General features: G+C 49.2%; 1 protein-coding gene, 1 long non-coding RNA gene and 1 pseudogene across 9 annotated transcripts; all 3 read right to left on the reverse strand.

Annotated features, from left to right (window-relative positions):
- Window positions 1–308: 308 nt before the first annotated feature.
- LOC136461611 (uncharacterized) lies at window positions 309–7,247 on the reverse strand. Of its 8 annotated transcripts, none has more exons than XR_010760401.1 (6): window positions 6,343–7,247; window positions 4,116–5,539; window positions 3,859–3,998; window positions 3,437–3,638; window positions 3,139–3,339; window positions 309–786 (listed from the first exon to the last, which is right to left on the reverse strand). It is a non-coding gene; the product is annotated as an uncharacterized lncRNA (long non-coding RNA). The 8 variants fall into 8 exon arrangements; XR_010760398.1 differs by having other exon boundaries at window positions 4,116–4,827; window positions 5,345–7,245; XR_010760400.1 differs by having other exon boundaries at window positions 3,859–3,993; window positions 4,116–7,243.
- A 943-nt stretch (window positions 7,248–8,190) lies between these two features.
- On the reverse strand, window positions 8,191–8,592 carry LOC136460173 (uncharacterized mitochondrial protein AtMg00810-like). The gene has a single exon (XM_066459984.1). It carries the CDS (start codon window positions 8,590–8,592, stop codon window positions 8,191–8,193), a length of 402 nt encoding a protein of 133 aa, XP_066316081.1.
- Window positions 8,593–12,644: 4,052 nt separating this feature from the next.
- Window positions 12,645–27,913, reverse strand: part of LOC136460174 (putative disease resistance protein RGA4) — a 37,535-nt pseudogene continuing 22,266 nt past the window's right edge.

The following is a 27,913-nucleotide window of genomic DNA, read 5'->3' on the forward strand; positions in this document are numbered from 1 at the left end:
GTAAAAGTGTTGCTGCTGATGCACTTTTATATTCCTTATCACTTGAATTTACGCTGGTTGCAGACTTGCCGTTGCCTCTGATACACTTTTATCAGTTAAACGTATGAATATGTATACATGTTACTAGGTAAATACCCGTGCGTTGCTATGAGATAGCTAACAATTTGTACTAAAAACACACGAATCACACGATAAGATAACAATACTACAAAATTAAATACCAACATGAAAGTAACATTTAATCAAAAAGCAAAGTTCGTAAAATTATCATAATCACAGAAAGCGCGGAGTCGCAGGCTCACCAAGTCTACTGTATAGGTCTTTCCGTGTATTGCAACAGGAACAAATAATGCCCTGATAATTCGAGCATGAACGTGTTGTATTGTAAAAAAAATGATAACACGAGCGTAATGTTCGAATATCAATATTACAAATTGAATTTTGTGCATGGCTAAAATTCTCGTTGACGGTTTACAATCATAAGGTATGCATTTATAGTGTTGTGCATTTGTGCATACGCACATAAAAGTTCATATCACCATGACAAGATTAATTGATTCCTCAACCAATTTCCCTAGATCTAGGTGACCACAGAAGCACCTTCTGCTATCATAAATTCGTAATTACGCGAGAGATGCGGCCATGGCGGTGGTGCTGAAGACATTTGTTTCATCAAAGCCATGGAATGCTCCGCTGCAATAGTGGCAACTTAGGTTGTATAAAGAGCCGCAGGCACCTCAAATTCATTGAACTGTGTCATGATCTCTACAGTTGAATTGGCAAGCACTGAAATAATGTCATGGGAAGCAGGATCAACAAATACACGAATACGGTTTGAGGCGCAAGTGATGCAAGATTTAGATGTTTTTATTGAGCAAACTTACAAAGGGGATCATATGTTGGACATCGGTATTGTTATCAAGTTTTGTTTCCACAGGACTCAGCAATCGTTTAGCATGTATACATAGGACATAAAATTCTTCAGAAACATTCAAATTTTAGCAAATGAAATTTTGATCCTGTAGGAATAATATTTACAGATATGTTTTGGTGGTAATCTGTCTACACAACAGTCATTGGTTCTACTCATGGCCATAATATTTCATAGCAACAAATTGTAGGGCGTTGTTCAAGGGAAAATGAGGACCTCACCTTCAGTTCTTTACCGTAATCAAAATGTGAATTGAATTTACCAACACTGGAAGTGACCTATAATCAATTTGAAAAATGTTCAGAACTCTGTAAACTTTGGTTGGGCCGAAAATCCAGCCTCCTCCACCATCCATCTTTTTCTTTCTCTTATTCGCAGCCCAGCTCCCTCCTCCAAAAAAAAAACTCTTTCCCTCCCTCTCGCTTTCACATAGGACCTGCCCGTCAGCCACAACTCCGTCCCTTCCCCTTCTTCCTCCTATGGGAGACGCAGGCGCCGCCGCCCTCGTGCGTGGGCGGGCCCCCACACAGCGACCCCGGTGCCGCAGTCCTGCCCCTCCCACCTGCTCCCCGCCCCACCTTCGGCACCGCGCACGCACCTGTGTCGTCCCAGGCCCCACAACCGCCTCGCCATCTCCCTGTGTGTGCATGCAAAGAGCTGCCACTGCCCTGCTCGTCGGGCAAGCGCCCGCGCAGCCCCTCGGCCCCCGTTATACTTCACAATAACTCAAAAAAAAAAGCTCTATAGCCGCTGCAACTCCATGTATTTAGCCAAACAAAATTGTTAAGCCCAAATATCTCTACGATATCATTTTTTTACCATCAACACCTATACACGAAAATTAATAAATTTTATGAAGGTTTATTTATGGAATATAATGTCCCAAAAATATATTTTCATGGCAGTTTTTTTAACCACCTTCACGAAATATTTATTTCGTTGGTGCAAAGGAAAGGTAGCTCAAGTAGTATTCTTGAGTAGATTTCTTGTACCCAGGGGTTTCAAATGAATCATCAATCATTTTGGGGAAAATTGGATGCATACCATTAAAAGATCCTGACTTTGGAGAAATACCATCAAAAGATTCAGCTTTAGAGAAATAGCATTGAAAGGTTGCTCCGCTGTTGATTTCAACCATTTTCTGTTAACTTGCCGTTGATTTGCTCAACTTGCTCGTAAGAAAAAAGAACGCAGGACTCGTAGGAAGGCTGCCATGACCAAATCCACAGCCATCAGCAGTCGGCAACGCCACTGCTCACGTTCAGTCCGGCCTGCGCTGCAGTTCATGGCCACGGCCCACAGCCTATGGAGCTGCTCCCTCTCCCCTCTCCTTCACCACACTAAGCTCGTCATGCCATCTCGAGCTGCTGCTTGCCGTCCATCATCTCCAATTTCTTCCTCCTCTGTTGTCGAGCATAGAAGGAGTTCGCACCCGTCGATCCGCGACGCCTGACCACCGCGTGGTCCGATTCCTTTGACAGTGAGCATCCATAGACTCTCCTCCACCTTTTTGAAGTCATGCCCCTTTCTCTCCTTGTCTGTACCAAACTGCTCTCGATCTTCAGAGCCGCAACCATGGCCGCCAATAGCGCTCGATAGTCGATACTCCCCTGCTTCCCCCCCACACGCTGTGAACCCCCAAAATTGAAACCCCTCATCCTTCTATCTCTCCCTGTACCCTCGGATTTAGGAACGGTAGCCTAGAACTGGATTTCAGATTCAGGAATGGTAGCCTAGAACTGGATTTCAGATTTAGGAATGGTAGGCGAAGCTCCACTAAGCGCCATGGTGAGCACGGTGGCGCTCATGTCGATGGTCATCGTCGTTGACTCAGCCCAGGCCGGACTGAACGGCAAGTTAACAGAATGGTAGAAATCAACAACGGAGCAACATTTCACTGCTATTTCTCTAAAGCTTAATCTTTTGATGGTATTTTTTCAAAGTCAGGATCTTTTAATGGTATGGATCCAATTTTCCCATCATTTTGGGATTTACATCTACAAATGGGATGTCAACTGAAAAAGGTATAAAGGACAGTATGTACCGAGCATTTTCAGAATCAAAGCTGGATCAAAATTAAGACAAATGCAGACAAGATAGCCTAACAGACAGATTGTACATAATCTATTCCCATTTATGTAACCATTTTTTTCTTCAAATTTGTGCGCTAAGTTGTAAAGGTGCAAACTACAGAGGGAGATGCAAACCTGAAACCTGCATCTTTCTTTTGGCTGTAGGAAATGAGACCAGCATGGAACCTTTCTAGAAACTTGCCACTGCTTATCCCAGGATTGTTTGGTGTAAGAAGTTGAGTTGATGGTTGAAAGCGTCAATAGATTTTGAAAATATACGTCAACAGTTTTTGCTATTTGTGGGCAATCAGCAAAATAGATCCCAAGCTCCTTGATCTGCAATGCACGAAAAAGTAGTGCCACACAGGTTAACCAACTTGCTTTCTCAGCACTATACTTCAAATGAAACCGAACATTTTTTTGTCGGGTATACCTGAGTAAGGGATTTCGAATCATTGTTTGCTGACCCTATGTACACATCCTTTTTATCTGATATCTAGACCTTTGAATGCACAACACCAGATCCCCACCGATACCCAAAAAGAACAGTTAAATTCTCAACAGTTGGTCTTCCTGTGGCCAGATCGGTGCTCGCTTGGTCAAAATCAGGAGAAAATCCAGAGTGTTGGACAATCCTGAAATGATACTACAGTTATCAATAGAGAAAATACATCTCTTCGTTTGCCTTACCACTTCTTCGAGATTCAGTTGTGACACCAGGTTTGCTGTTGGCATACAGCTATGTCAATATTCCATATTTTTAGACCGACATCCTCTACTCCTCCAATTATCCTATGACTAAGTAATCACTGACATTTCAGAAACTGATAATTCAAGTATCATACCAATACTTGCCTGATTTTGATCTTATGATCTACTGTCACCTCACCTGCATTCCCCTCTTCGAAAGCACCTTGCCGGCAGGTCACAAGGGTAGAGATGTACTGCAAGGAATCAGTAGGAGTTGGGGCCAGCAACGAGCCATCCCATCTGCCCTGCAAAAGAAGCAAAAGTTTGTGAATTTGGGGGCAGAGAAATCAGTAGGAGTTGGGGTCGGCGTCATGGAGTCAGGGTAGAGATGTACTGCAAGGAGGAGAGGAGGGTAAGCGCACCGGACCGCAGGCACAGCTCCAGCCCCAGCAGAAGATGCAGGAGGCGGAGGCCCGCCACCATGGCTGTCATTCCTAGGCAGCGGGATCTAGCTTCTTGATCCTCGAGCATTCCGCGGCGGCGCAGGCCGCCTCGTCATCCATGCAGATCGCCGCCACCCTCCGCCATCATAGCAAAAAAAATCCCTCCGACTTCCATGAACCACGCGTGCCCCAAAACCTAGGGTTTTGCATGTTCAAGGCCAGTGCGGCGGCGCAGGCGACGTACTCCTCTCGCTGCCGCCGGAGATCACGACGGCCTCGGTGCTACATCCGTGTACACGCATCGGCTGCGACACTCGCGGCCGGCAGCAGTGGTGCGGGGCTCCATGGCGTGGCCGTCCTCAAAAGGGAGCCGCGGCGAGGCTCGGACTGGCGGATCTGGGAGGCGGCGGCCAGCGGGAACAGCTGGGGGTGTGCGTGGGGATGGGATGCCGCGCGGGAATCGCACGAAGATAGACCAACGAGCCGAAGTTTGGTCGAGGGAGGGAGCGCTACCGCTACGAGCGGGCAAGAGATTTTTGTTGCCTGGTTACTGATTTGGAAGGAGCGTGATTGACGTCGGGCGGGCTTGGCAGCGAGCGGGTTTGGTGTTGCAGCAAGACGATGGGTCCACGTTGCAATGTCGCACCAAAAAGTGTCCACGCTTTGTTCTATTTTCCTAGAAGCTATTATTCTATTGCACAATTTATAAGGAGATATAACTCAACATTAAAGAAGTGATAATACATAAAAAGACGTTTCAAAGGTAACCTGATAGCATCGTCTTATCTCCAAGTTCTAGTAAAATGTTCAATTTATATTATTTATTTTGCTCTTATCTAGCAGAAATCTAAACACTATTCTTGATTCACGTAGAGATAATAAGATCTCTGTATCTGTACCACGAAAACGGAACTTCTCTACACAAATCTACCAATCTTTACATCACTCTGCAGTCTACATCCATGAAACCAGTTTCAGAGGAATGGTAAAATCAACATTACTTGACCTGGACACTGACAAAATAGGCACTGGGCATTTACTGAGCTATAATTCATTAGCATATTTTTTTCAAACTTGAAAGCCCCTTAAATCCAGTAGGCACCACTTGTAGTTATATGTACCTATGGGGATTAAGCACTAACTATGTGATAAAAAAGTGTAGCAACAAGATAATTAGCCGAAGTTGAGAGGACACTCAAGTCGTATACCTGTATGTACCAAACTGTCAATACATAAAGAACCTGAAAGATCTGTTACTTGTGTGCTATTTTTTCCATCTTGCCTTAGCATCCAACCTCAAAGAAAAACCCACCAAAGATCAAATGGTGATACACAATCTCAATCATTTATAGCCCACAGAAATCCTTCATCACATCTCGCCAACCTAAACCTTCATCTCATCACTGCCATGGCATAGGTCAGTACCATTAGTTCACAGAGTCTAGCAATAAGAAAAATGGTACAGGAAATCAGTGATTTTATACTAATAAAATTGTGAAATTGCATAGAGAATTGGTATGGGAATCAAATTAACATTAGTCAACGAGATAGGAAAATCAGTGATCATACTAATAAAACTGTGAAGTTGTATAGAGAATCAGTATGGGAATCAAATTAACATTAGTCAACAAGGACTATCTTTCAGGGAATCAAACTAACAACAACAGAGTAAAACACAGACAAGTAAACAAAATAAGGCTACCATGTTGCAGAGAATAATGATTCGGACTTTTAGTAAACTTGTTTGAAACTGCAGTATCATCTAGACAATAGGGTTCTCTCATATATTAACTGTAACAGTGCAGCAGTAAGCCATGTAAACTTGTTTTTTTGTCTTTATTTGCTTTTCAGTCTCACAGCATATTTCCAGTGCATTCCTAAGTTTGTGTATGTCCACATCAGCAGCCATGAAATTTGATAGAAAGATAGAAAGAGAAGGAAACAACAAAAAAAAAATTTGTGAGTGTAAATATTTATGCGGCTAACTCAAATAAAATAAAATAAAATATTATGCTCAGCAAGAGTATTCAATAGAAACGATACTATATCTTGCACTTTAGCAAAACTTATCAACAATAACATAAAAGATCTGAATACATGAGTATCAAGACAAGACACAGAATACCGCTTCTCCACTGCTAATCTCATTGTACTAAGTTTCAAGTGTTCATATTTGTACGAGCAAATCAACGAAAATGAGACTTACCGTGACGAGAGATATGATGACCAACAAAAATCAAGTACCTGTAAATGCACAATTCAATCAAATAAAGAACCTTTCTGAATCTGCATTTATTGCACCAAGAATGAATGCCCAAATTCATTCAGAAACGCTCCTGTCATAGAGCCAATCCACAGGCAAGCCGATCAATCCTCTCACAGCAGCCTTGAAAACTGAAAGTGGAGAAAACACGATGGCCTCAACGCTGAATGAAAAATGTAAAGAGATAATTGATCGAACACGCTGCATGCGCTCAGTATCTAGCAGCTCTTGGGATCACCCCGGACTCTCCTCCCCCACGGCATCATGTCCTCCCCATCCATCACCAAAAACTGCCACAACCACAGTCCACAGAACAGGGGCTCAACCGCACAGGGGCTGAGGTGTAGGCCTGAGCCCTAAGGGGCAGCCGGGCAGGCTGCATCCTGCAGGCACGCCGCGGCTACCGGAGCCGCCAGCCGCGCAGGCAAGCACGCAGGTGCCAAGTGCTGAGCGGCTGAGGCGAGGGGCGGGAGTTGGGAGCGGGAGGGGTAGCCAGCTAGCCTCCTCGCCTAACCTCCTCGGCAAGGCGGGGCGCGAACGACGGTGGATCCGTCGGCCGCGGATCGGGGATGGGCGAGCGCGGAGCGTGGACGACGGCGCGGGCCGTGAACGGCGAGCTCGACGGCGTGACGGCGCGGGCCGTGAACGGTGAGCTCGACGAGCGGCTTCCCGGCAGAATAATGGTTATGTGTTCTAGGGATGAGAAAATAATGCCACCAGCCTGCCATTGTTGTTGGGAAATGAAATACTCTCGAAACCATTGCAAATACCAAACTGGAGTGATGCCAACTTTGGCATTTTGAGTGGATGAAACCAGCTAGGAAGATATTCACATGGATAACCCTCAAGGCCCAGATCTTTCAGATTTGTTGGAGGATATAGAGCTTGAAGCACTTCTACCGCATTGTGCTTGTTGGCCCACTCGATCGCCGACACGGGTGAGTCGACCACTCATTACTGTTGCCGACCACACACTATGACTAGAGATAGAAGAAGGAAGAGAAAACAGAGCACACACACAGCACAAGCATCAGCGTTGGTCGGAGCTCTGCAAAGGAGATGGCAAAACTAAAATCGCTCTTTACTGAGTTGCAGTGGCAAACTATATATACAACTCTACCCATCTAATCCTAGTAGGGCTGACTTTGGCGTCTGCGCCTGTTGTGGCTACAGTGCGACAGGAGAGCCATTCGACGTCTACCCCTGTTGTGGCTACAGTACCACAGCGGAGAGCCTTTTTGGCGTCGTCTTCCCATGCTGTATGTTCACACAAGGGAGCAACAGATTACACAACAAATCTTCTCCTAATCCTGCTGTTAACCCTAGAACCCCCTCCATACCGATCATCTTCTTCAGCTCTGTGAGTCGAAGACGACCGAGCGGCTTGGTGAGGACGTCCGCGAGTTGCCGACCAGTTTCGACGAACTCGATGACGATCTGCTCTCCATCGCCACAATCCCTGAGGAAGTGGAACTTGACATCGATGTGCTTGCTCCGGTCATGGAGAATCAAATTCTTCGCGAGGGCGATGGCGGGCTAGTTGTCCACCATCAGTGCCGGTGGGTGAGCTTCCACACCGGTTAGCTCGTCCAGCAGCCGGCGCAGCCACACAGCTTGGCACGTTGCTGTGGCCGCCGCCACGTACTCTGCCTCGCACGTGGATAGAGCCACAACCTTCTGTTTCAGCGACAGCCATAAGATTGGAGCTGCCTCAAGGAAGACGAGCACGCCAGAGGTGCTCCGTCGTCCGTCGATGTCCCCCGCCATGTCTGCATCGCTGAACACAGTGAGCTATAGCCTACTTTCGCCGGTCTTGGGAAAGTAGATCCCTTGATCCACCGCCCCCTTGGCGTAGCGCAGCAGCCGCTTCACCACAGCCCAGTGATCCTCTCTAGGATCCTTCATGAAGCGGCTGACGTAGCCCACGACGAACACAATGTCCGGCCTCGTGTGGACTAGGTAGAGCAGACTGCCGATGATGCTACGGTAGAGTATTGCATCTACATTCGTCGCAGTACTGGCCTTCGTCAGCTTCAGCCGCTCCTCCATCGAAGTCACGCACGGCTTGCACTCAGACATGCCGCTCCGCTCCAACATCTTTGAGGCATATGCGCTCTGACTGAGCTTGAGCGCCTCCTTCCCCTGTCTCACCTCGATGCCGAGGTAGTAGGAGAGCACACCGAGATCGCTCATTCAAAAAAGAGCCGCCATCTCGCGTTTGAAGCTATCGATGTCCTCCGCACACGCGCCGATGACGATCAAGTCGTCCACATACACGCTGACGACGAGCTCCTCCTTCCTCTGTCGCCGCGTGTAGAGTGCGTGCTCGGTTGCGCACCTCGTGAACCCAAGTCGCCTAGCGTGGCGTCAAGCTTGGCTTTCCATGCTCGTGGGCCCTATCGTAGCCCGTAGAGCGCCTTACACAGTCGGAGCACCCTGTGCTCCGCTCCCTTGATGGTGAAACCCGGAGGTTGTCTGACGAAGACCGTCTTCGCCAGCTCGCCGTTGAGGAAGGCTGATTTTACATCCAGGTGATGGATGCGCTAGTCCTTTGCTGCTGCCAAAGCCAGAAGCAATCGGATAGACTCCATGCGCTATCGGCGCAAAGACTTTCTTGAAATCGATGTCCTCGCGCTAGACAAAGCCTTGGGCAATGAGACATGCCTTGTGCTTGACAATGGCGTCGTGCTCATCCCGCTTGACCTTATACACCCACTTTAGGCCGATCAGACGACATCCTAGAGGTGGATCGACGAGCTCTCAAGTCTTGTTTTCCTCAATCGCCTTCATCTCCTCCAGCATCGCCTGTCGCTAATTTGCATCACGCTCGACCAGCGCGAATGTGGGTGGTTCCTCTACACTGACGAGAAGCAGCTCTGGGTCATTGAGTAGCTGACCCGCTAGGCCTGAGGGCCCTGTGCCGCCGACAATGTCGTCCAGCCTACGGAACCGCACCTCCTCATCGTTGGGGAAGGCATCCACGAACTCAGTGATGTCGCTTAGAGGTGAGGCAAACTCGATCAGCGTCGATGGAGTTTCCTATTCCGCCGAAGTGGTCTGCACGACACTTGGAGTGCTCGGCACCTCGACTGTAGTGCTTGGCACTACTCTTGGACTGCTCGTCACCACTCCTGGAGCGTTCGGCACCACTACAGGAGTGCTCAGCCCCAGTCTTGGAGTGGTTGACACCACTGTAAGACTTCTCGGCTCTGCTACGGGAGTGTTCGGCACCCGTCCTAGAGTGGTCAGCACCACTATAGGACTGCTTGGCACCACTCCTAGAGTGCTCGGCACTCCTGAAGTACTCGGCACCACCCCAGGAGTGCTCGGCTCTGTTGCTGGAGTGGTCGGCACCTCCTCTCCTACATCTCCACCACCGTGGGTGACTAAGTGCTCGACGACGAAGGTGCTGGTGAAGCCGCCAGCTTCCCCCATGCCTAGACTGTTCCAGTCCCAGGCCATCTTCTCGTCAAACACGACATCGCGCGAGACAAGCACCTTGTCTCTACGTGGGTTGTAAAGCCGGTACGCCTTGGTACCTTCCGCGTAGCCCAAGAGCACCATCAATGTGCTCGTGTCCTCTAGCTTGGTGAGGATTGGCTTTGTCTTCCTAACGTGGCCGATATAGCCAAATGTCTAGAGGAAGGACATGCTCGGCTTCCGCCCATACCAAGCTTCGAACGACGTCTTGCCCTTCAGAGCCTTGGTGGGCACGCGTTTGAGGATGAACACCGCCGTGGTCACCGTCTTACCCTAGAACCTTGCCAACATGCCCTTAGCCTTTATCATGGATCAAGCCATGCCGATCACCGTCTAGTTCCGCCACTCCACCACTCTATTCTGCTATGGCGAGTATGGCACGGTGTGGTGTCGCACCACACCCTGATCCACGCAGTACGCAGCGAACTCCACCAAAGTGAATTCACCGCCCCGATCAGTCCGCAGCACGCGCAGCGTCTTGCCGCTTTCTGCCTTCATGCGCGCCTTAAACTTCTTGATCGCCGCCGCCGCCTCGTCCTTGCTCATCAGGAGTTGCAGCCACATATAGCGACTGCAATCATCCACGAGCAGGAGGAAGTACCGCCGACCACCATTTGTGGCTAGCGTCATTGGCCCATAGAGATCATCGTGGACAAGCTTGAGAGTGTCCGCCACGCGATACTTGGCCGCTTTTGGGAACTATAGCCTCCTCTGCTTCCCGGTCAGGCAGCTATCACATAGCTTGCCTTTAAGCTTGATGTGGGACAGCCCTCGGACCATCTTCTCCAGCCGACCGAGCGCGTCAAAGCTGAGATGGCCGAACCGAGCATACCACAACCATGGCTCCTCGGTGTGCCGTGCTGCCAGGCACACCGGCTGCTCCACCTTCAAGTCGAGCAGGTACAACCATTTTTGGGACCTCTTCACCTTGGCAAGAAGGCGCTACTCCCGGTCCCTGATCCCGAGGATGCCGTCCTTGATCAGTACTTCCCTGCCGTGCTCATCCAGTTGGCCAATGCTGATGATGCTTGAACATAGCTGCGGGATGTAATATACATCTGTTAGCGCGTGGTGCTCACCGTTCTGGCACCTAAAGATAATGGTGCCGCGCCTTCGGATCGCCACCCTTGAGCCATCACCGAACTTCACCGTGCCAGACACATCATCGTCGAGCTCAGAGAAGGCTACCTTGGAGCCCGTCATGTGGTTTCTATCGCTGGAGTCCAGGTACCACCACTTCTCCTACTCACCGCCCACACGTTCGAGGTGGACTTGGATGTGCGGTTCGTCGAGGTGGACAGCTTTTAGAGCCTTCCTGGGCTCTTTCACCGTCATCACCTCCCCCTTCTCCTTGGCCTCAATGTCGTGCAGTGCACTGAACATCGCCATTAGGAGAGTGGCCTCATCATCATCATCAGCCTACGCCAGATGAGCTGCAACCTTCTTCTCCTGCATGTGATTTGGGCACTCCTTTGCCCAATGGCCCATCTTCCCACAGCGCCAGCAGGAGTTGGGGTCGACCTTCTTCTTCTTCTCTAATGTCACGGTGCTTGTCATCTCCACCGTGGCTAGAGGAGGCTTCCCCAGAGTTCCTCTGGGCATCCCACTCCTCTGTCAGTAGTAGTTTCCTACTGTCCTTCGTTGCTGTGGCCTACTCCATGCGCTCGTCCACCTCCCGCAGACATCCTGTCACATCCTCAATGGTGAGGGTGGACAAGTCCAGCATATTCTCCATAGAAAGAGCGATCTCGATGTACTTTATCGACACAGAGTGGAGGTACTTGGAGACCGCCTCTTCTTCGTCGATGGTGACGATGTGGCTCTTCAGCTTGTTGATGAGCGTCTGCAGGCGGAGGGAGAAGTCCTCCATCGATTCACCATCCTTGAACTTGAGGTTGGCGTACTCCTGCTTCAGAAGCTGGGCCGTCGCCTTCTTTGCACGGTCGGACCCGACGCGCATCGCTGCAATGGCCTCCCATGCCTCCTTAACAGAGCTCTTCACCCCCAATGGCTCCCTGTACTCCGCTGGCACAGCAGCGAGGATAGCCTCCAACGCTGACTTGTCATCTTCTTTGTTGTCGGTGTCCTTGTCAACAGCATTCCAGAGCCATCGGGCTCTGAGCTTGACCTTCATGGTCACCGACCACTCGCCATAGTTGGTGCGAGTCAACGTCGGCCAACTGATGTTGCTGATCTCCTGCACCGTGCGCACAAGGACCTCCTGTCGTGGCTAGGCAGCCACTGCAGCACCGCTACTGTCATCCATCTCCAAACCGTGCGTCATCGCCAGTGGTTAGTCCGGCGATGGCGCTTATACGGCTCTAATACCACTTATTGGCCCACTGGATCTCCAGCACGGGTGAGTCGACCACTCACCACCGTTGTCGACCACGCACTGTCGTTGCCGACCACACACTGTGGCTAGAGATAGAAGAAGGGAGGGAGAACAGAGCACACACAGCACAAGCACCAACGTTGGCCGGAGCTCTGCAAAGGAGATGGCAAAACTGAACTCGCTCTTTACAGAGTTATGGTGATAAACTATATATACAACTCTATCCATCTAATCTAGTACAACTGTCATGCTGCTACAGTGACTAGATGTGACAGCAGGGCTGACTTTGGCGCTTGCCCCTGCTGTGGCTACAGTGCGGCAGGAGAGCCGTTCGACGCCTGCCCTTGCTGTGGCTACAGTACCACAGCAGGGAGCCTTTTCGGCGTCGCCTTCCCCTACCGTGTGTTCACACAAGGTAGCTACAGATTACTCAACAGTGCTCTGGAGATAAGTGAGACCATTGCAAGCTGAGACGGTTAAGATGTTCCTTATTCTTCAGTTCAGATTCTGCTGCATTATCCTGCTTGTTTATCTCTCCAATATTGCAAATGACCAAATCTTCAAGAAAATAGTTGAAGTTCTTTATCAACTTAGCTGCAGCTGCAGCTGCATCAACATGCGTTGTATGTCCTCGATGATATTTTAGTGCCAATGATTCACATTTCTGTAGATTAATCAATTTGCTAATATCACTGGGCAAGCATTCAAACTTGCACCCCCTGCATATAATATCTGCAAATTATACAGGCAACATAATGCAGAAGGAAGCTTAACAATAATAGGAAGCCTCTTAACAATAATATTATCTCCAGATATTCCAGATGGAATTTGTTCTTCCAGAGTAAAATATCCAGAGATAGCAAGATACCGAAGATGCTTCATGTTGCCAATAGTCTCTGGTAGTTCCCACACAGAGCCGACAGACGCACAAAAAAGCACTCGCATGAAACAAAGTTCACTACACCAATGGTTAATGATATCATCCCTATTCATCAAACTCTTGTAGCAAAGTAAGGTCCGTAGCCTTTTGTGTTTGCATATTCTCAGTATGTTAGGGCAGTCAACATCTACGTCATTTCGTATTGACAAATGGCGAATATTTTCTGGAATTTTTTTAATGTCACTTGTGTTGTGTACGCAGAAGCATTCATCCATTGAGACTAGTTGTGCCATGTCATGCATCAAGTCATGTATTACATATGTACCATCATGAAGATTCTGAAAGAAGGACCGGTTTATGAGGTCCTCAAAGAACTGACAACCAATACTTTGAAGTGGAATGTTACCTTGAGGTGCAACAAAGCCTTCAGCTACCCAAATTTCTGATAGACTTTCCATTATGAATTTGTAATCTTTGGGGTAGACAGCACAGAATGAGAAGCATTTCTTCAAATGAAATGGCAAATAAATGTAGCTCAACCGAAGAGCTGGTAAAATATCTGTATCGTCTTGTCTAAGCTCCCACAGTTCACTGTTTAGTATATTATTCCAATGTGTGCTATCGTAGCTCATTGCTAAGAGGCGTCCAAGCGTTTTGGCAGCTAAAGGAGATCCCTTCAACTTGGGAAGTATGCTTCTACCAATCTGTTCTAGATTAGGATCATAATGAGAAACCTCATGCCCGAAAATGCAATATTTGAAAAAATCCGAAGAAACATCGTCCTTCAAACACTCCAACTGAAATGGCTCCAGTGTGTGCACTCTCTGCGACCATGGCTGATCTGGTTGTCACCAACAAAATACTTCCTTGAAGTACATTTGTTAGAGGTGCACAAAATCTTTGCCAGCAGTGCCCATTTTCCTTTAAGGCATCTTCCCACATGTCATCAAGGACCATTAAAAATGTTCTTTGGTTCAGTTCAGAAGCAAGAGATTGCTGAAGAGCATCCAAATTATCAGTTGTTACCTCTTTGTCGGTTAAACAATGTATGGCCTCTTTAGTTAATCTCTTGACATCAAAGTCGTCTGAGACACAAATCCAAATGATCTTGTCAAAGCGAGATGCGACCTGTGGATGCTTGCAGATATGCTGGTCCAAAGTAGTTTTTCCTACACCCCCCAATTCCAACTATTGGCAAAACTGGAACACTTGCTATCCTTGGCTTAAAATTGTCTAGCACACTAACTTGGCTACTTTTTTTTTAAGGTCAACGCGGGGGGGGGGGGGGGGGGGGGGGGGGGGGGGGGGCAAAACGGCCCCTTGGATAATGTACATTTTGACGTTGTTTACATCATCACACAGATGGTGATGTTAAACTGAGTTGGATAAAAGGAATAAAGCATGAAGTGCCGGCACTAGCGCTAGCTCTGTCTTGCCATTTCAAATATTTGACACCATGGATCAGCAATGTGCTTTTTCTTCTTCTTGAATCTGAACCGCCATTGCTCAGCAGCTGCTTTGCATGCCCCAAACACCTGTGTTATCCATAGTGTTTCGTTTCTGAATACTGCTGCATTTCTTGCTTTCCAGAGTTGCCAGCATGACAAGACAATGAAAGCTGAAAATTCTTGTGTTGGCACTCCTCCCTGCGGTGTCAGGGTGTGTAAGTTTCCTGTATCTTGCCCTAGCATCGAGTTCATGTTGAGTTTTTGCCAGAACTGTTTTCCGAGTACACAGCCACTGATTATGTGTTCCGGGGTCTCATCTTCTTCGTGACATATCTACAGATGCATTCCTGAAGCACGTGTTTCCTCTGAAGCAAGTGTTTCCTCTGCAGCACCGTGCGGCATTGAATTCTTCGCTGAACCAATAGCCACATAAACATCTGAACTCTCGGTGGAGCCGAGTTCTGCCAGACGAAAGCTGATCTGACATCGTTTGGTTGGCCGCGAGCTTTAAGCAGACGATAGATGGCACCACTGTCCAGCCCATTAGCGCCTTTGCAGAGAGACGATGCGCGCTGATCTGGTGTCTCAAGCAGTTGGGTGTCAGCTAGCACATCTTGAACCTGCTGTAGTTCCTGCGTTGCTCTTCGAGATAGTCTCGGCACCAGGGCCTGTTGCAGCCCAGAAGTTACCACTTCACTGACTGTGGCCTCTCTGTTGGTGCAGTGACTGAACAAGGCCGGGAAGATGTCTGCCAGAGCCTCATCCCCATGCCACACATCCATCCAAAAGGAGCACGATTTCCCGTCTCCAAGCTGTACCGACGTAATCGCTTGATAGAGTGGCAGCAGTGACCGCAGCACCTCCCAGTGCTCACTGTGGATGTCCCCCTTGAGGGAGGAGATTGAAGCCCGGCCGTGCACCCATTCGGCCCATGCTGAAGATTGCAGGCAGTGAAGCTTGTGGAGGAGTTTCAGTAGCAAACATATGTTCTGCGTCCCCATGTCTTTGATGCCAAGACCACCAAGGTCTTTTGGGGCACAAACCGTTGTCCAAGCCACAAGGCAGCTGGCCGGCGAGGACTTGCCCGTCTTCTCTCCAGACCACAGGAAAGCCCTTCTCTTTCTGTCCATCTGGTGGATTATTGAGGGAGGCAATTGTAGAGAGCTCATGAAGTAGACCAGCTGGCTATCAAGAACATAATTTACCAGCACCGCCCTGCCCATCGGGTTCAGCAATTGAGCCTGCCAGGAGCTGAGGTATCTGTCTGTCTTCTGAATGTAAGTTGTGAAAGCCGACAGAGGTAACTTGTGAAACGACAAAGGCAGTCCTAAGTATGGCTGTGGGAAACCCTGTCTTCTGCACCCAATGGCTTGAACACAATCGGTGACTACCTGCTCATCCATATGTATCGGGACCAGTGTGCTTTTTGCATAATTGATATGTAAACCGGACAGCTGTTAGCTCTGAATCGGCGTTGCTCGTGATGACAATTGCAGGAACACAACAACACTCAAACTCAAGAACGCTTGGAACTCAGAGGTTTGGTGCTGTCCAGATACCGCAGTGTTTTCTGATCTTCGTTTCTCCTTTTATCGTGCAATACAAAGAGCAAAGCTCTTGGTGGCTGGCCGCACACCACGCTCACGACGTGTCCATCCCCATGTCCGCGATGTTCATCCAGAACCAATCGCCCAGGTACGTGCGCGAGCTATTCTCGCTGCCACTACCTCCTATGTGCACGGCGACCACAGATCAGTGCTCGTGCGCATGCAGAATTAACTGAACAGATAAACATGCATGCATCTACCAACTAAAGTGTGCACAAGGTTTACTAACAAATCTTCTCCTAAGCCTTGCTCACACTCTGTACATCAATGACCCCAAGCCTAGAACGAAGTTCACAGAACTGCTCACGTCCCAGGGCCTTTGTCAAAAATGTCAGCCAACTGATCTTTAGTCCCAATGGACTCAACTGTAACCCTGTTCTCCTCGATGCATTCACGGATGAAATGGTATCTAACATCAACGTGCTTGCTGCGATCATGAAAAACTAGGTTCTTACTCAGTTGGATGGCCGACTGACTATCAATCTTTAGGTTGATGATGTCGGGCTTCTTGTCTTGGAGCTCTGCCAGAAGCCGCGCCAACCAAATTCCCTGACAGGCTGCAGTAGTTGCTGCAATGTACTCAGCCTCACATGAAGATAGTGCCACCACCTTCTGCTTTTGAGACTGCCAGGTGATTACGTTTCTGCCGAGGAAGAATAGGACGCCAGAAGCACTCTTCCTTGTATCAATGTCTCTGGCAAGGTCACTGTCACTATAACCTTCCAGCTGCGCCTCCTTCTTCCTCTGATAATGGTAACCAAAATGAAGAGTCCCTGCAATGTACCTCAGTACTCTCTTCACTGCCACCATATGTTCAGTGGTAGGATTCTCCATGAATCTGCTTATGTAACCCACTGAATATGCCAAATCTGGCCTTGAGTTCACCAAATAGCGCAGAGAACCAACAATGGACCTGTACTGAGTAGCATCAACAGTAGGGGCAGAGCTTGATTTACTCAGCTTCAACCTGGGCTCCATTGGTGTGTTGCTTGGATTGTAGCCTGACAGACCAACACCTTCTAAGATCTTTGCTGCATATGCTCTCTGGCTTACAGTGATCCCCATCTCAGATTTTACCACCTCCAAGCCGAGGTAGTACTTCAGCAGCCCTAGATCACTCATCTGGAATGTGCTCTTCATCTCCAACTTGAACTTGTCAATGTCGGAGTGGTTGCCACCGGCAATCACAAGATCGTCGACATAGACTCCAACCACGAGACGTCGTGCTCCCTGGCCGCGTAGGTACACAGCATGCTCGGAGGTGCTCCTAGAGAACCCAAGCTTGAGCAGCGAGGCGTCCAGCTTGGAGTACCAGGCACGTGGGGCTTGGCGAAGACCGTAGAGCGCCTTGGTCAGGTGGAGCACCTTGTGTTAATGCCCCTTGAGCACGAACCTGGGGGGCTGCTCGACGTAGACATCCTCCAGCAGCTCGCCATTGAGAAACGTCGACTTGACATCCATGTGGTCCACTGACTAGCCCTCGCTCGTGGCGTAGGCCAGCAGCAAGCGCATAGATTCTAGCCACGCCACCGGTGTGAAGACCTCGTCGAAATTGATCCCTTGGCGTTGCACGTACCCCTTTGCGACGAGCCTGGCTTTGGACTTGGTGATGAGCCCAGCTTCATCACGCTTCATCTTGTAGACCCACTTGAGGCCGATTGGATGCACCCCTGGTGGTGGGTCAATGAGCCTCCAAGTGTCATTCGCCTCAATAGAGGTGAACTCATCGAGCATGGCGTGGCGCCAGTTCTCATGTTCCAGTGCCTCCTTGAACGATGCCGGCTCGGCCTCGCTTGCCAATAGCAGCTGCTCCTCCATCTGTCGTGCGGCGAAATCCGGCGGCTTGGCTGGCCCGAGCATATTGTCGATGTTGTGGTACCGAAGTGGGGCGTCGTGGTGGTGGTCCGCATCCAGCAGCTACGACGCGCCAGCACTTGGTGGCGACACGAACTCCACCGAGTCTGCGTCCTACAGTGGGGGTGTTCCCAACGTCGTGCTCCCAGTGCCTTACACTGGTGAGGCGTGGGTTGACGATGCTCCAGGCATCATGCTCCCTGTGCCATGAGCTGGTGAAGCGTGGACTGATGACGTCGGCGAGGCCAAAGGTGTAGCAGCAGCTCCGACCGATGAAGTCGTGCTCCATGTTGTTGTCGTGGTGGTCGATCCAGGCAGTGGCAGGTGTTCAACAACAAAGTTGTCCACCTCACTGCCCTGGCCCTGGGTCCAGAGCCACTGCACCGCCTCCTCGAACACCAAGTCGCGGCTGACGTGCACACGCCGGGTCACCGGGTCATACACCCGATACGCCTTGGAACCAGGTTCATAACCAATGAAGATGGTGCGCCTGCTCCTATCGTCGAGCTTCTTCAAGTTTGGTGTTGTTACCTTCATGTGTGCGATGCAGCCGAACGTGCGCAGGTGTTGAACGCCAGGGACGCTGCCGGTCCAGAGCTCATAGGGGGTCTTGCCACCCACGCTCTTGGACGAGGATCGGTTGAGCAGATAGACGGTCGTGGTGACCGCCTTGCCCCAGAATTCGCTCGGGAGCCCCTTTGCCTTCAACATGCTCCGGGCGGTCCCGACCATGGACTGGTTGCGGCACTCAACGACGCCGTTTTGTTGAGGGGAGTACAGCGCCGTCAACTCGCGACGAAGTCCCAGCTCGGCGCAGTACTGCTCGAAGTCTTTCGCCAGGAATTCTCCTCCTCTGTCCATGTGGAGTGCACGAACCAGCTTGCCTGACTTGCATTCTACGGCTGCCTGGATGCGCTTGATCGCCGCATCCTTGCTAGGAAGCAGAGCCAGCCACATGTACCATGAGTAGTCATCGACGAGAAGGAGAAAGTACCGATTTCCACTCGGTGTCGGTGGCGTAATGGGCCCGCAGAGGTCACCGTGGAGCAACTGCAGCACCTCCGATGAGCGCCCAAGGGCGCACTGTGGGAACGGGGACTGCCGGTGCTTGTTGGCTAGGCAGGCTTCGCACACCTGCTCCACCTGGGTGAGCAGGGGCTGGCCAAGGACAAGGCCATCCCTGCCCATCTTGCACAGCGCGGCGAAGTGGAGGTGGCCGAAGCAGGCGTGCCACACCTAGGCTTCCTCGTCGCCCTGCGCTGCCAGGCAGACCAGCCGTGCGATGTTGACGTCGAGCACGTAGAGCTGGCCTGGGTTGCGGTGAATCTTGGCAAGGAGACGCCGCTCCTCGTCACGCACCCGCATCACGCCATCTTCTACCAGCACTTGGTACCCGATCTCATCGAGCTGGCCGATGGAGATGATGTTGGCGGTGAGGCAGGGCATGTAATAGGCGTTGGCGATGGTGCGGTGCTCGCCGTTCATGCAGGACAGCAGGACGGTGCCAATCCCCTCGATACGGGCAATGGAACCGTCCTCGAACCAAACGGAGCCGGTGACGCCGACGTCGAGGCTGGAGAAAGCCGCCCGCGCCACGGACATGTGGTTCGACGCGCCCGTGTCCAGGACCCATCCTTCGGGTCCCGATCGCTGGATTCGTCAAAGGCGGCAAACACCTAGCTCTCAGTGAAGTGGAGCTAGCTGTCATGGCAGATCGGCGGTAGGGTCGCCGCACTCACCTCCGGCGTCGGCGGCTCGATTTGGGGATAAATCCCATCCACCTGCTCATAGCCAACCGCAATGAGTAGAGTGGGCTCGTCATCCTGGGTCACATGGGCCTGCTCTACCTTCTTCTTGCTTCGACAATCCTTGGCCCAATGGCCTTTCTTCCTACAGGCCTTGCACGCGTCGTTGGCGATGGTTTGGCCCGAGTTCGAGCTGGCCCGTGAGTCACTGCTGCTGCCAGTGCCGTGACCGCGGCCTCTTCCCCGACGTCTGCCGCGGCCTCCGGAGCTCGATCCGCCGCGGCCGGAGTCCTTGTCCCGCTTCTTGTAGCGCTCCAGCCACTACTCCTCCATGAGCAGTAGTTTGCTGGCGACGGTTCGTCGTCGGTCACTGCCTTGAGCTGCCCAGTGACCTCTTCGACGGAGAGTGTGTTGATGTCGAGGAGGGTCTCGATGGAAATTACGAGTTGCTTGTACCTTGGTCGAGCGACGCGGAGGTACTTGGCCACCACCTTCGGCTCTGGCTCTGGGTCACCGAGGATCACCAGCCTCTGCACGATGTTGGAGAGGCACAAGGCAAAGTCCTCGACGAACTCCCCCCGTCGCGGAACGTGATCTGCTCGTACTCAGCACGGAGACTCTGCGCTATCGACTTCCTCACGCGCTCGTCACCGATGCGCATCGAACAGATCGCCTCCCACGCCTCCTTGGCTAACGACTTGGTCGCCAGGGTGGGTACCATCTCCGGGGGCACGTCGGAGCAGATCGCATTCAACGCGGAACGGTCGTCGTGGAAGTCGACGTCGTCGTCCTCTACTGCTTCCCAGAGGTGACGAGCCTGCATCTTCAACTTCATCAGCAGTGACCACAAATCATAGTTCGTCTTGGTCAGCTGTGGCCAGTTGCCTGAGGCTGCCGTCTCCCGGATCACGCGCTCGACCACGACCTCCCGTGGGCGCCGCCTTCACGGACAGCGGGCGTCGTGGTCCACGAACGGTGCGACGGCGAGCGGCTTGGAGACGGCGTGCGCGGTGGAGTCTTGCTGCCGGAGCCGCTGCCCTTCTCCTTCCCGCCCGCCGGCGGCGGCGAGCGGCCTCGGCCCTTCGGCGACGTCATGGCGGCGCACTATGCCCTCTCTCACATCTCTGATGCCAATTGTTAGCTCTGAACCGGCGTTCCTGATGCCCGGCGAGCTCGCGATGACAATTGCAGGAACACAACAACACTCAAACTCAAGAACACTTGGAACTCAGAGGTTTGGTGCTGCCCAAAAACCGCAGCGTTTTCTGATCTTCGTTTCTCCTTTTATTGTGCAATACAAAGAGCAAAGCTCTTGGTGGCTGGCCGCACACCACCCTCATGACGTGTCCATCCCCACGTCCGCGATGTTCATCTAGAACCAATCGCCTAGGTACATGCGCGAGCTATTCTCGCTGCCACTACCTCCTATGTGCACGGCGACCACAGATCAGTGCTCGTGCGCATGCAGAACTAACTGAACAGATAAACATGCATGCATCTACCAACTAAAGTGTGCACAAGGTTTACTAGCAACAGCGAGCCGAACTGGTCTAAAATGTTTTTGAGAGTACTTACACCTGTAACATCACCTTTAAGCACGATGAGGGTATCGTCAGCGTACTGCAGCACTGCACAAGGAAGCCCATTCTCAGTCGGGTGGTGGATGTTCTCGCAGGCTCTGATCATGCACTGTAATGTTTCTGCAACAAGAAGGAAGAGGTATGGGGATATTGGATCCTCCTGACGCAGGCCCCTTTTGCAAGTGATCCATGGCCTTGGGCAGCCATTGACAAGCACTGCTGACTTGGAAGTGTTTAGGATGTCTTGCATCCACCTGATCCAAACCTCACTAAAATTCCTTGCTCGCATAACTCTGAACATACCTTCCCAGTACACCGTGTCAAACGCCTTGGCGAAGTCAAGTTTGAGTACCACTGCCGGTTTCTTCCTCTTGTGACATACCTGGATCAGCTCAGCAGCATAGACAAAAGTGTCAGCAATTGACCGACCCTTGATGAAGCCCGTTTGGTTGATGTGAATGAGGTTTGGTATGTCTTCTTGCAGCCTTCTGGTTAGGACCTTCGACAGGATCTTGAGGCTGCAGTTTTGCAGGCAAATTGGCCTGAAAGCATCAACGTCCACCGCTCCAGGTTTTTTTTGGGATCAGCACCATGTGAGAGCGGTTGATACGCTCAAGCTGGGCATCGCCGCGATGGAAAGCTGCCATGAACTCCATGATCTGCTCCTTCACTGTTGGCCATGCTGCCTTGTAGAACGCCGGGCCGAAACCATCCGGGCCAGGCGCGCTGTTCCGGTTCATTGACAGCAGCGCAAGCTTCGTTTCAGTCTCCGTGAAGGCTGCAGTAAGGTTGCTGCTAGGTTGTGCTCTTCCCTCATACAAGCTTTCCAAGTCAGCAGGCACAGAGGTTCCAGCCACCCCAACAATTGATCTGAAGTATGATGTCAGGGCATTTGTCTTTCCGTCATGGTTCACGATCTCTGCTCCGTCCACGCGCACCATTCTGATGAAGTTTTGACGCAGGCGTTGAGTTGCCTGTGCATGGTGGAAGGCGGTGTTGGAGTCACTATCACGGATGGCTCTATGCTTGCTTCGTTGCTTCCAGTATGTCGCCTTGGCCTTGATAGCCTGTTCAAGAGCTTGCTGGGCCTTTCTCCGCACCTGAAATTCCTCGTGGGACAGTAGTCTCATCTCTTCGAAGTAATCGAACAACTGAATTATGAATAGACAGTTATGAATTAGGTGTATGGGTGCCCTGAAACACCGAGACCAAACCTTCGCTGCTGCTCTTGTCGATTTGATGCAAGCGGCTAGCTGCCCAACCGCATCCGCACGAACCGGAGCCTGCTGCCAAGCCGTGATGACCGAGGGAAGGAAGTTTTGGTTATGTACCCAGTGATTTTCAAAACGGAAGAAGCCGGCTCTGGGGAGGTTGGTGGACAGGTCCGAATTTTTTACATTTTAGTTTTTTTTAAAGTTTCTCACAAATAGACCTCTGGAGAAAAGATTTTAGAATATAGACCTTTAGCTCGGCGTCATTTATACTGACGCCGAGCTAACACGTCCCTGGCGCCGAGCTCCTGGGCTCGACGCGAATGTGGAAGGTGACATGGCAGGGAGTCTGGCGCCGTAGATCTTGGCGCCGAGCTCTCTGCCATTTAACCCGGTCCAAGCTTCGTGCTCGAGCGTTCTTCCTCTTCTTTCTCCCCTCTCTCGGGTTTTTTCTCTTCCCACTTCACCCTACCTCACGAATCGGGGTATTGGACCTTGAAAACTTTGATTTGATCCGTAGATCTTCGAGAGCAAGGTATCCTCGCTCTCCTCCTAGTTTTTTTTCGCATCGATTCGGTATATATTAGTCGGATTTTTGAACGTAATAATCGTCATCACTTAGAGTTTCATTCTATCCCTTAATATATATATTATACAAACGTAGGATGATGCTAAGGCATGGAAAGCTAGCAAACCTAGGCGCATGTAGTTATGTTATGGGTTCATTGTTGTGCATCAAATAAAAAGCCCTAGGTTTAGGGTTTATTGTTAACTGCTTTCGGTTCTTAGAAAGAAATTGGTTGTATTGTAGTTATGATTCTCATTGACATTTATTTGTGATATTTTAATTTATGTTTGTTAAATTACATCCGTTTTGTTAGATGCAAGAAATGTTTCGTGAGGAGCTTTGGCGGAAACGGGGTCGTCCTCGAGAATTATACCCTGACGCGTCTAGCAAAGATGCCCCCGTCCCTCTTGACTTTCCTATCCCTAACTGTGACTGTGGTTTCCCGGCCCATGTTTTTCAATCAAAACATTCAGACACAGCGACATGTTGCTTCTACACATACAGTCGTTTTAATGTAAGAAATTATTTTCACTATCTTTTTTCTTTATTTGTGTAAGTATGGTACTAATATTTTGTTGGAATCTCATTATGTAGGACCATGAGAGGTGCTTTTTCTTTCAGTGGATCGACATTGCAGACAAGTTTGTTGACACCGTTTTTTGCACATGTCAAAATAATCGGAGTGGACCAATCGGCAGGAGGAAAGTTACTGTATACGATGACAGCCGAGGAAAGTCAGCTTGTAAAGATGGTTGCCGATGATTGGTGGTGATCGATGGAAAGGTTGATTTAGACTCGGGCGTTGCCGATGAGGTTGGAGGTGTTATTGTCGATGCCGATGAAGGAAGGTTTGAAGACTACTGCCGATGAAACAGGAAGTATGCCGATGGAGAGGAGGTCGGTGAGATTTCCATCGTAACTGAGGCGGACATGGAAATAGATAGGAGTTGATTTCCTTTTCTGTATTTATTAGAATATGATTCATGTAAGAGTCACGTATTTTCTTAGGTATGGATTTGGTGTCCTAGTTATGTTTGGTTATGTCTCTTTAGATCAGGGTATAAATATGGATTGAAGGGCAATGTAAAATATATATCAATCAATATCAAAACCAATTTTTACTCCTATTTGCATCTACTTACTTTTCGGCGACTTCGTTAATTTGCACATTTTTCTTTTTATGAGTTCTCATTGATTCGGCGAGTTGCATCGCAGTGCAACCTTCGATGATTCTCGAGTTTCGCATGAGTACCTCTTGGCCGTGACTTCCAGGCGTATCGCTGTTGTCAGGACCAAAGTGCTCGTATCTTCATCCTTGTCGATTAACAGGTCAAATCGACTGGCACGCTTTGGATATCGATTCGGGTATTAGCCCTTTGTGTTTGCAGATCTACTTTTGCATCAACACATCTTTTGGCACGCTCGGTGGGACCAATCAATCCGATCAATATGTTCAATTTCGAGATCAATTCAGAGAACATTATCGCAGTATCAGAAGAAGATCTTAAGGAAGAGCAGAGGCAGGCTATGGAAAAAGCTGTAGAAGAATACAGGCAGCTTTGTCTGAAATCGTTTAGCCTGAACAAGAGTGGACAAGTCATCCAGAAGCAAGATTTGCCGTTGCCTCGGCAGGTTACCTTTGACTTCAATCCTGGTAAACTTCAAGAGATGGTTAATTCTATAGTAAATCATGCTTTAATTAATCATTCCAATGTGTTGTCCAATACTGTTCATAATGCTGTGGTTCGAACTCTCAAAGAAGGATAAACGGCACCGCATTATGTTGGGCCTGCCTATCATCAACCAGAGCCGGTATCTGTTAATACTCCATCGGCTCCCTCGGTCGTTGTGGGTATAGAAGTTACTTCTCCTCCAGTATCGGTAGGCTTACCTAATATTCAATCTACACCGATACGATCAGATCCAGTACTACCAGGAGGACGAGTTCAGCTTAATACAGATCTATCGGCATCAGCTATGTCAGGCCCTGTGTCTCAGAATAGCTAGATTTCTGCTAATTGGTGAGGATATGGTATGCCTCCGGAGTCCTCTGCTTTCAATCCTAGGTTACCTCAAGTATTTGACGCAATAGGAAAAGCTCCTATACCATCGGCTGTTTCGCCGATGGCTCAAGTGCCTCAATATGCCACAGCAACTACTGTGCAACTAACTCTAGAAGGTTTCTAGATGCCTTTGGTTCAAACACCCAATTCAAGTCCATCGGCAAGCTTACTGCCGATGCAGCAGAAAGCCCCTGCTATGAGTTAAACTGGGGTTCAGTTCATGCCTCAAGCTGGTTATAATTATCCAACAATGTCAGCAAATTACCAGCCATCGGTAAGTTTTGTACCGATGAGTTCTAATAATGGTTGGCCAGGATAGTTACCTGTTCAACATATAGTTCAGCAAAATCAGCAGGTTGCAGGGGCTCAACAAGGTCATATGCAAGCTGGTTTCTAGAATCAAGCATCGGCAGCTCAGCCGATGAATTTTTTCCAGCAGGTTAATGGACCACAAGTAACGGCAAATATGCCGATTGCTGGAGATCGTGGGCCACAAAGATATGTGGAGGGATATCAGCAGGTACCTCCTGTAGAAATTCAGCCAGTTCGTCAGCAGGAGGCTGGTGCTTTTTGGGCCGATAAGATAGCAGAAATTATGAAGGATCAATTTAGGATAAAGCCCAAGGTCAATACTTATTCTTATCGGACTCCTTACCCCCTGCATATGATTTAATTCCTCTCCCAAATCGGTACAAGGTACTAGATTTCACTAAATTCTTTGGGCAAGATGATACATCAATAATGGAACACGTCAATCGCTTCATTATTCAATGTGGAGAGGCTGGTAGCAAAGATGAATTAAGAGTTTGATTATTTTCATCATCTTTGTCTGGATCGGCATTTATATGGTTCATTTCGTTTCCACCAAATTCTATTATTACCTGGGCTGATCTAGAAAAACAATTTCATAAGTATTTCTTTGCTGGAATTCATGAAAAGAAGCTTACCGATTTAGTAAAATTGAGACAGCGTAATGATGAATCGGTAGAAAGCTTTGTGCAAAGGCTACGAGATGTAAAAAATAAGTGCTACAGCCTGGTGCTGGATGATCGGCAGCTTGCCGATCTGGCTTTCTAAGGATTATTGCCACATCTTAAAGACAGATATGCTTCTTAGGAGTTTGAAAGCCTCAGTCATCTTGTGCAAAGAATCTCTAATCAAGATACTAGGGTCTTTGAACCTAAAAAGAATTGGAGTAAAAAAGTATCATTTGTTGAAGAAGTAGGAGATTCTGATTCTGATGAAGAACCAGTTATTGGCTTAGCTGAGTGGGTTAAGAATAAAAAGTCGATATTTTGTCCCTTTGGTCAGAAAGAGCCAGAAAAGTTTACCTTTGATATCACCAAGGCTGACAAAATATTTGATCTTCTGCTTCAAGAGGGCCAAATTAAGCTGTCACCTAATCATGTTATCCCATCGGCAGAAGAGTTGAAGAAGATCTTGTACTGCAAATGGCACAATGCAACTTCACACAGTACAAATGAGTGTAAGGTGTTCAGGCAACAGTTACAATCGGCTATTGAATCTGGGAGAATTAAGTTTGGTATTTCCAAGGCCCAGAAGCCGATGAAAATTGATCAACACCCGTTTCCAGCAAATATGTTGGAGGCCAAAGGGAAGACCAAGGTATTGACGTCAGAGGCTGCTGAGAAAAATGCATCAGTGGATCCCCAACATCGGATAACTACCGATGATGCAAAAAGTAAGGGTTTACTGGGAGAAAGCAGTAATTCTAAAAATCCTCCTCGACCTGGCATTGTGATTACTCATCGAAGGCAGCAGGAGAGTTGGCGCCAGCGAAATGACCGATATCGACAACAGCAAGAAGAGAGACGTCGGGAAGAATGGCATCGGCATAAAGATCATTGGAGGTGCCCATTTTTCATTCATTGCTGGGAAGAAGGTATTAAATTGCCAACTGTTGAAAATTGCCCTGAGTGCAATGGTTATTATGGGGTCAATCGGTCAGAAAGGAGATTTCAACCTGGCAATCAGGGTTTATTTATTAATAAGCCGATCAGAGGCAGAGCATCAGTGCATGATCGGCTAGGGGGTAGACTAAGTGTACATGAGAGGCTTGGTAAACGCGCTGGATATTTTCCAAGGAATCAAGAGGAGCTTGAAGAGATGGCAAACGCAAGAGTTCCCGATGAAGAAATATTCTACAGGGACCCTAATATACGCCGTGTAGAATTAACTAAAACCTGTTATCAGCCGGTTTAGAAAACCAAGTTTCCTCGATGGTGCCCGGAGGGTCTGACAAAGACACAGAGAAGGAGGATGCAACGTGAGCATCAGAAGGATTTATACCGAGAGGAAAATTCTTCCAATGAGAGGTCCGGTCATCAGTAGTGCAGGTAAAACACAAAAATAAGGGTCCATCGGCAGACGTTAATATGGTATTCATATTGCCAATGGAGTTTTTGGCACTATCTGATAATGAGGAAGAAGTTGTTCTCTCTGATCAAGTAGCTCAGTTGACACTAGATCCAATGATGGCTGTTTTTGAGAAACCTACTGATGACGAGAGACAGCATCTTAAGGCTTTGTTTGTGAAAGGCAGAGTTGATGGGCAGCCTGTATCTAAGATACTTATCGACGGAGGGGCTGCAATTAATATTATGCCTTATGTGATGTATCGGAAACTTGGTAAGGGAGATCAAGATTTGGCCAAAACTGATATGATGCTGAAGGATTTTGAAGGCAATGTGTCACCGGCTAAGGGGGCAGTATGCGTCGAATT

The sequence above is a fragment of the Miscanthus floridulus genome, chromosome 6, assembly GCF_019320115.1.
Source record: "Miscanthus floridulus cultivar M001 chromosome 6, ASM1932011v1, whole genome shotgun sequence".
In the NCBI taxonomy this organism is placed as follows: domain Eukaryota; kingdom Viridiplantae; phylum Streptophyta; class Magnoliopsida; order Poales; family Poaceae; genus Miscanthus; species Miscanthus floridulus.

What these genes read in the sequence shown, in the direction of transcription:
- LOC136460173 (XM_066459984.1), bottom strand. Translation starts at nt 8,592, where the DNA reads ATGAGCGATCTCGGTGTGCTCTCCTACTACCTCGGCATCGAGGTGAGA.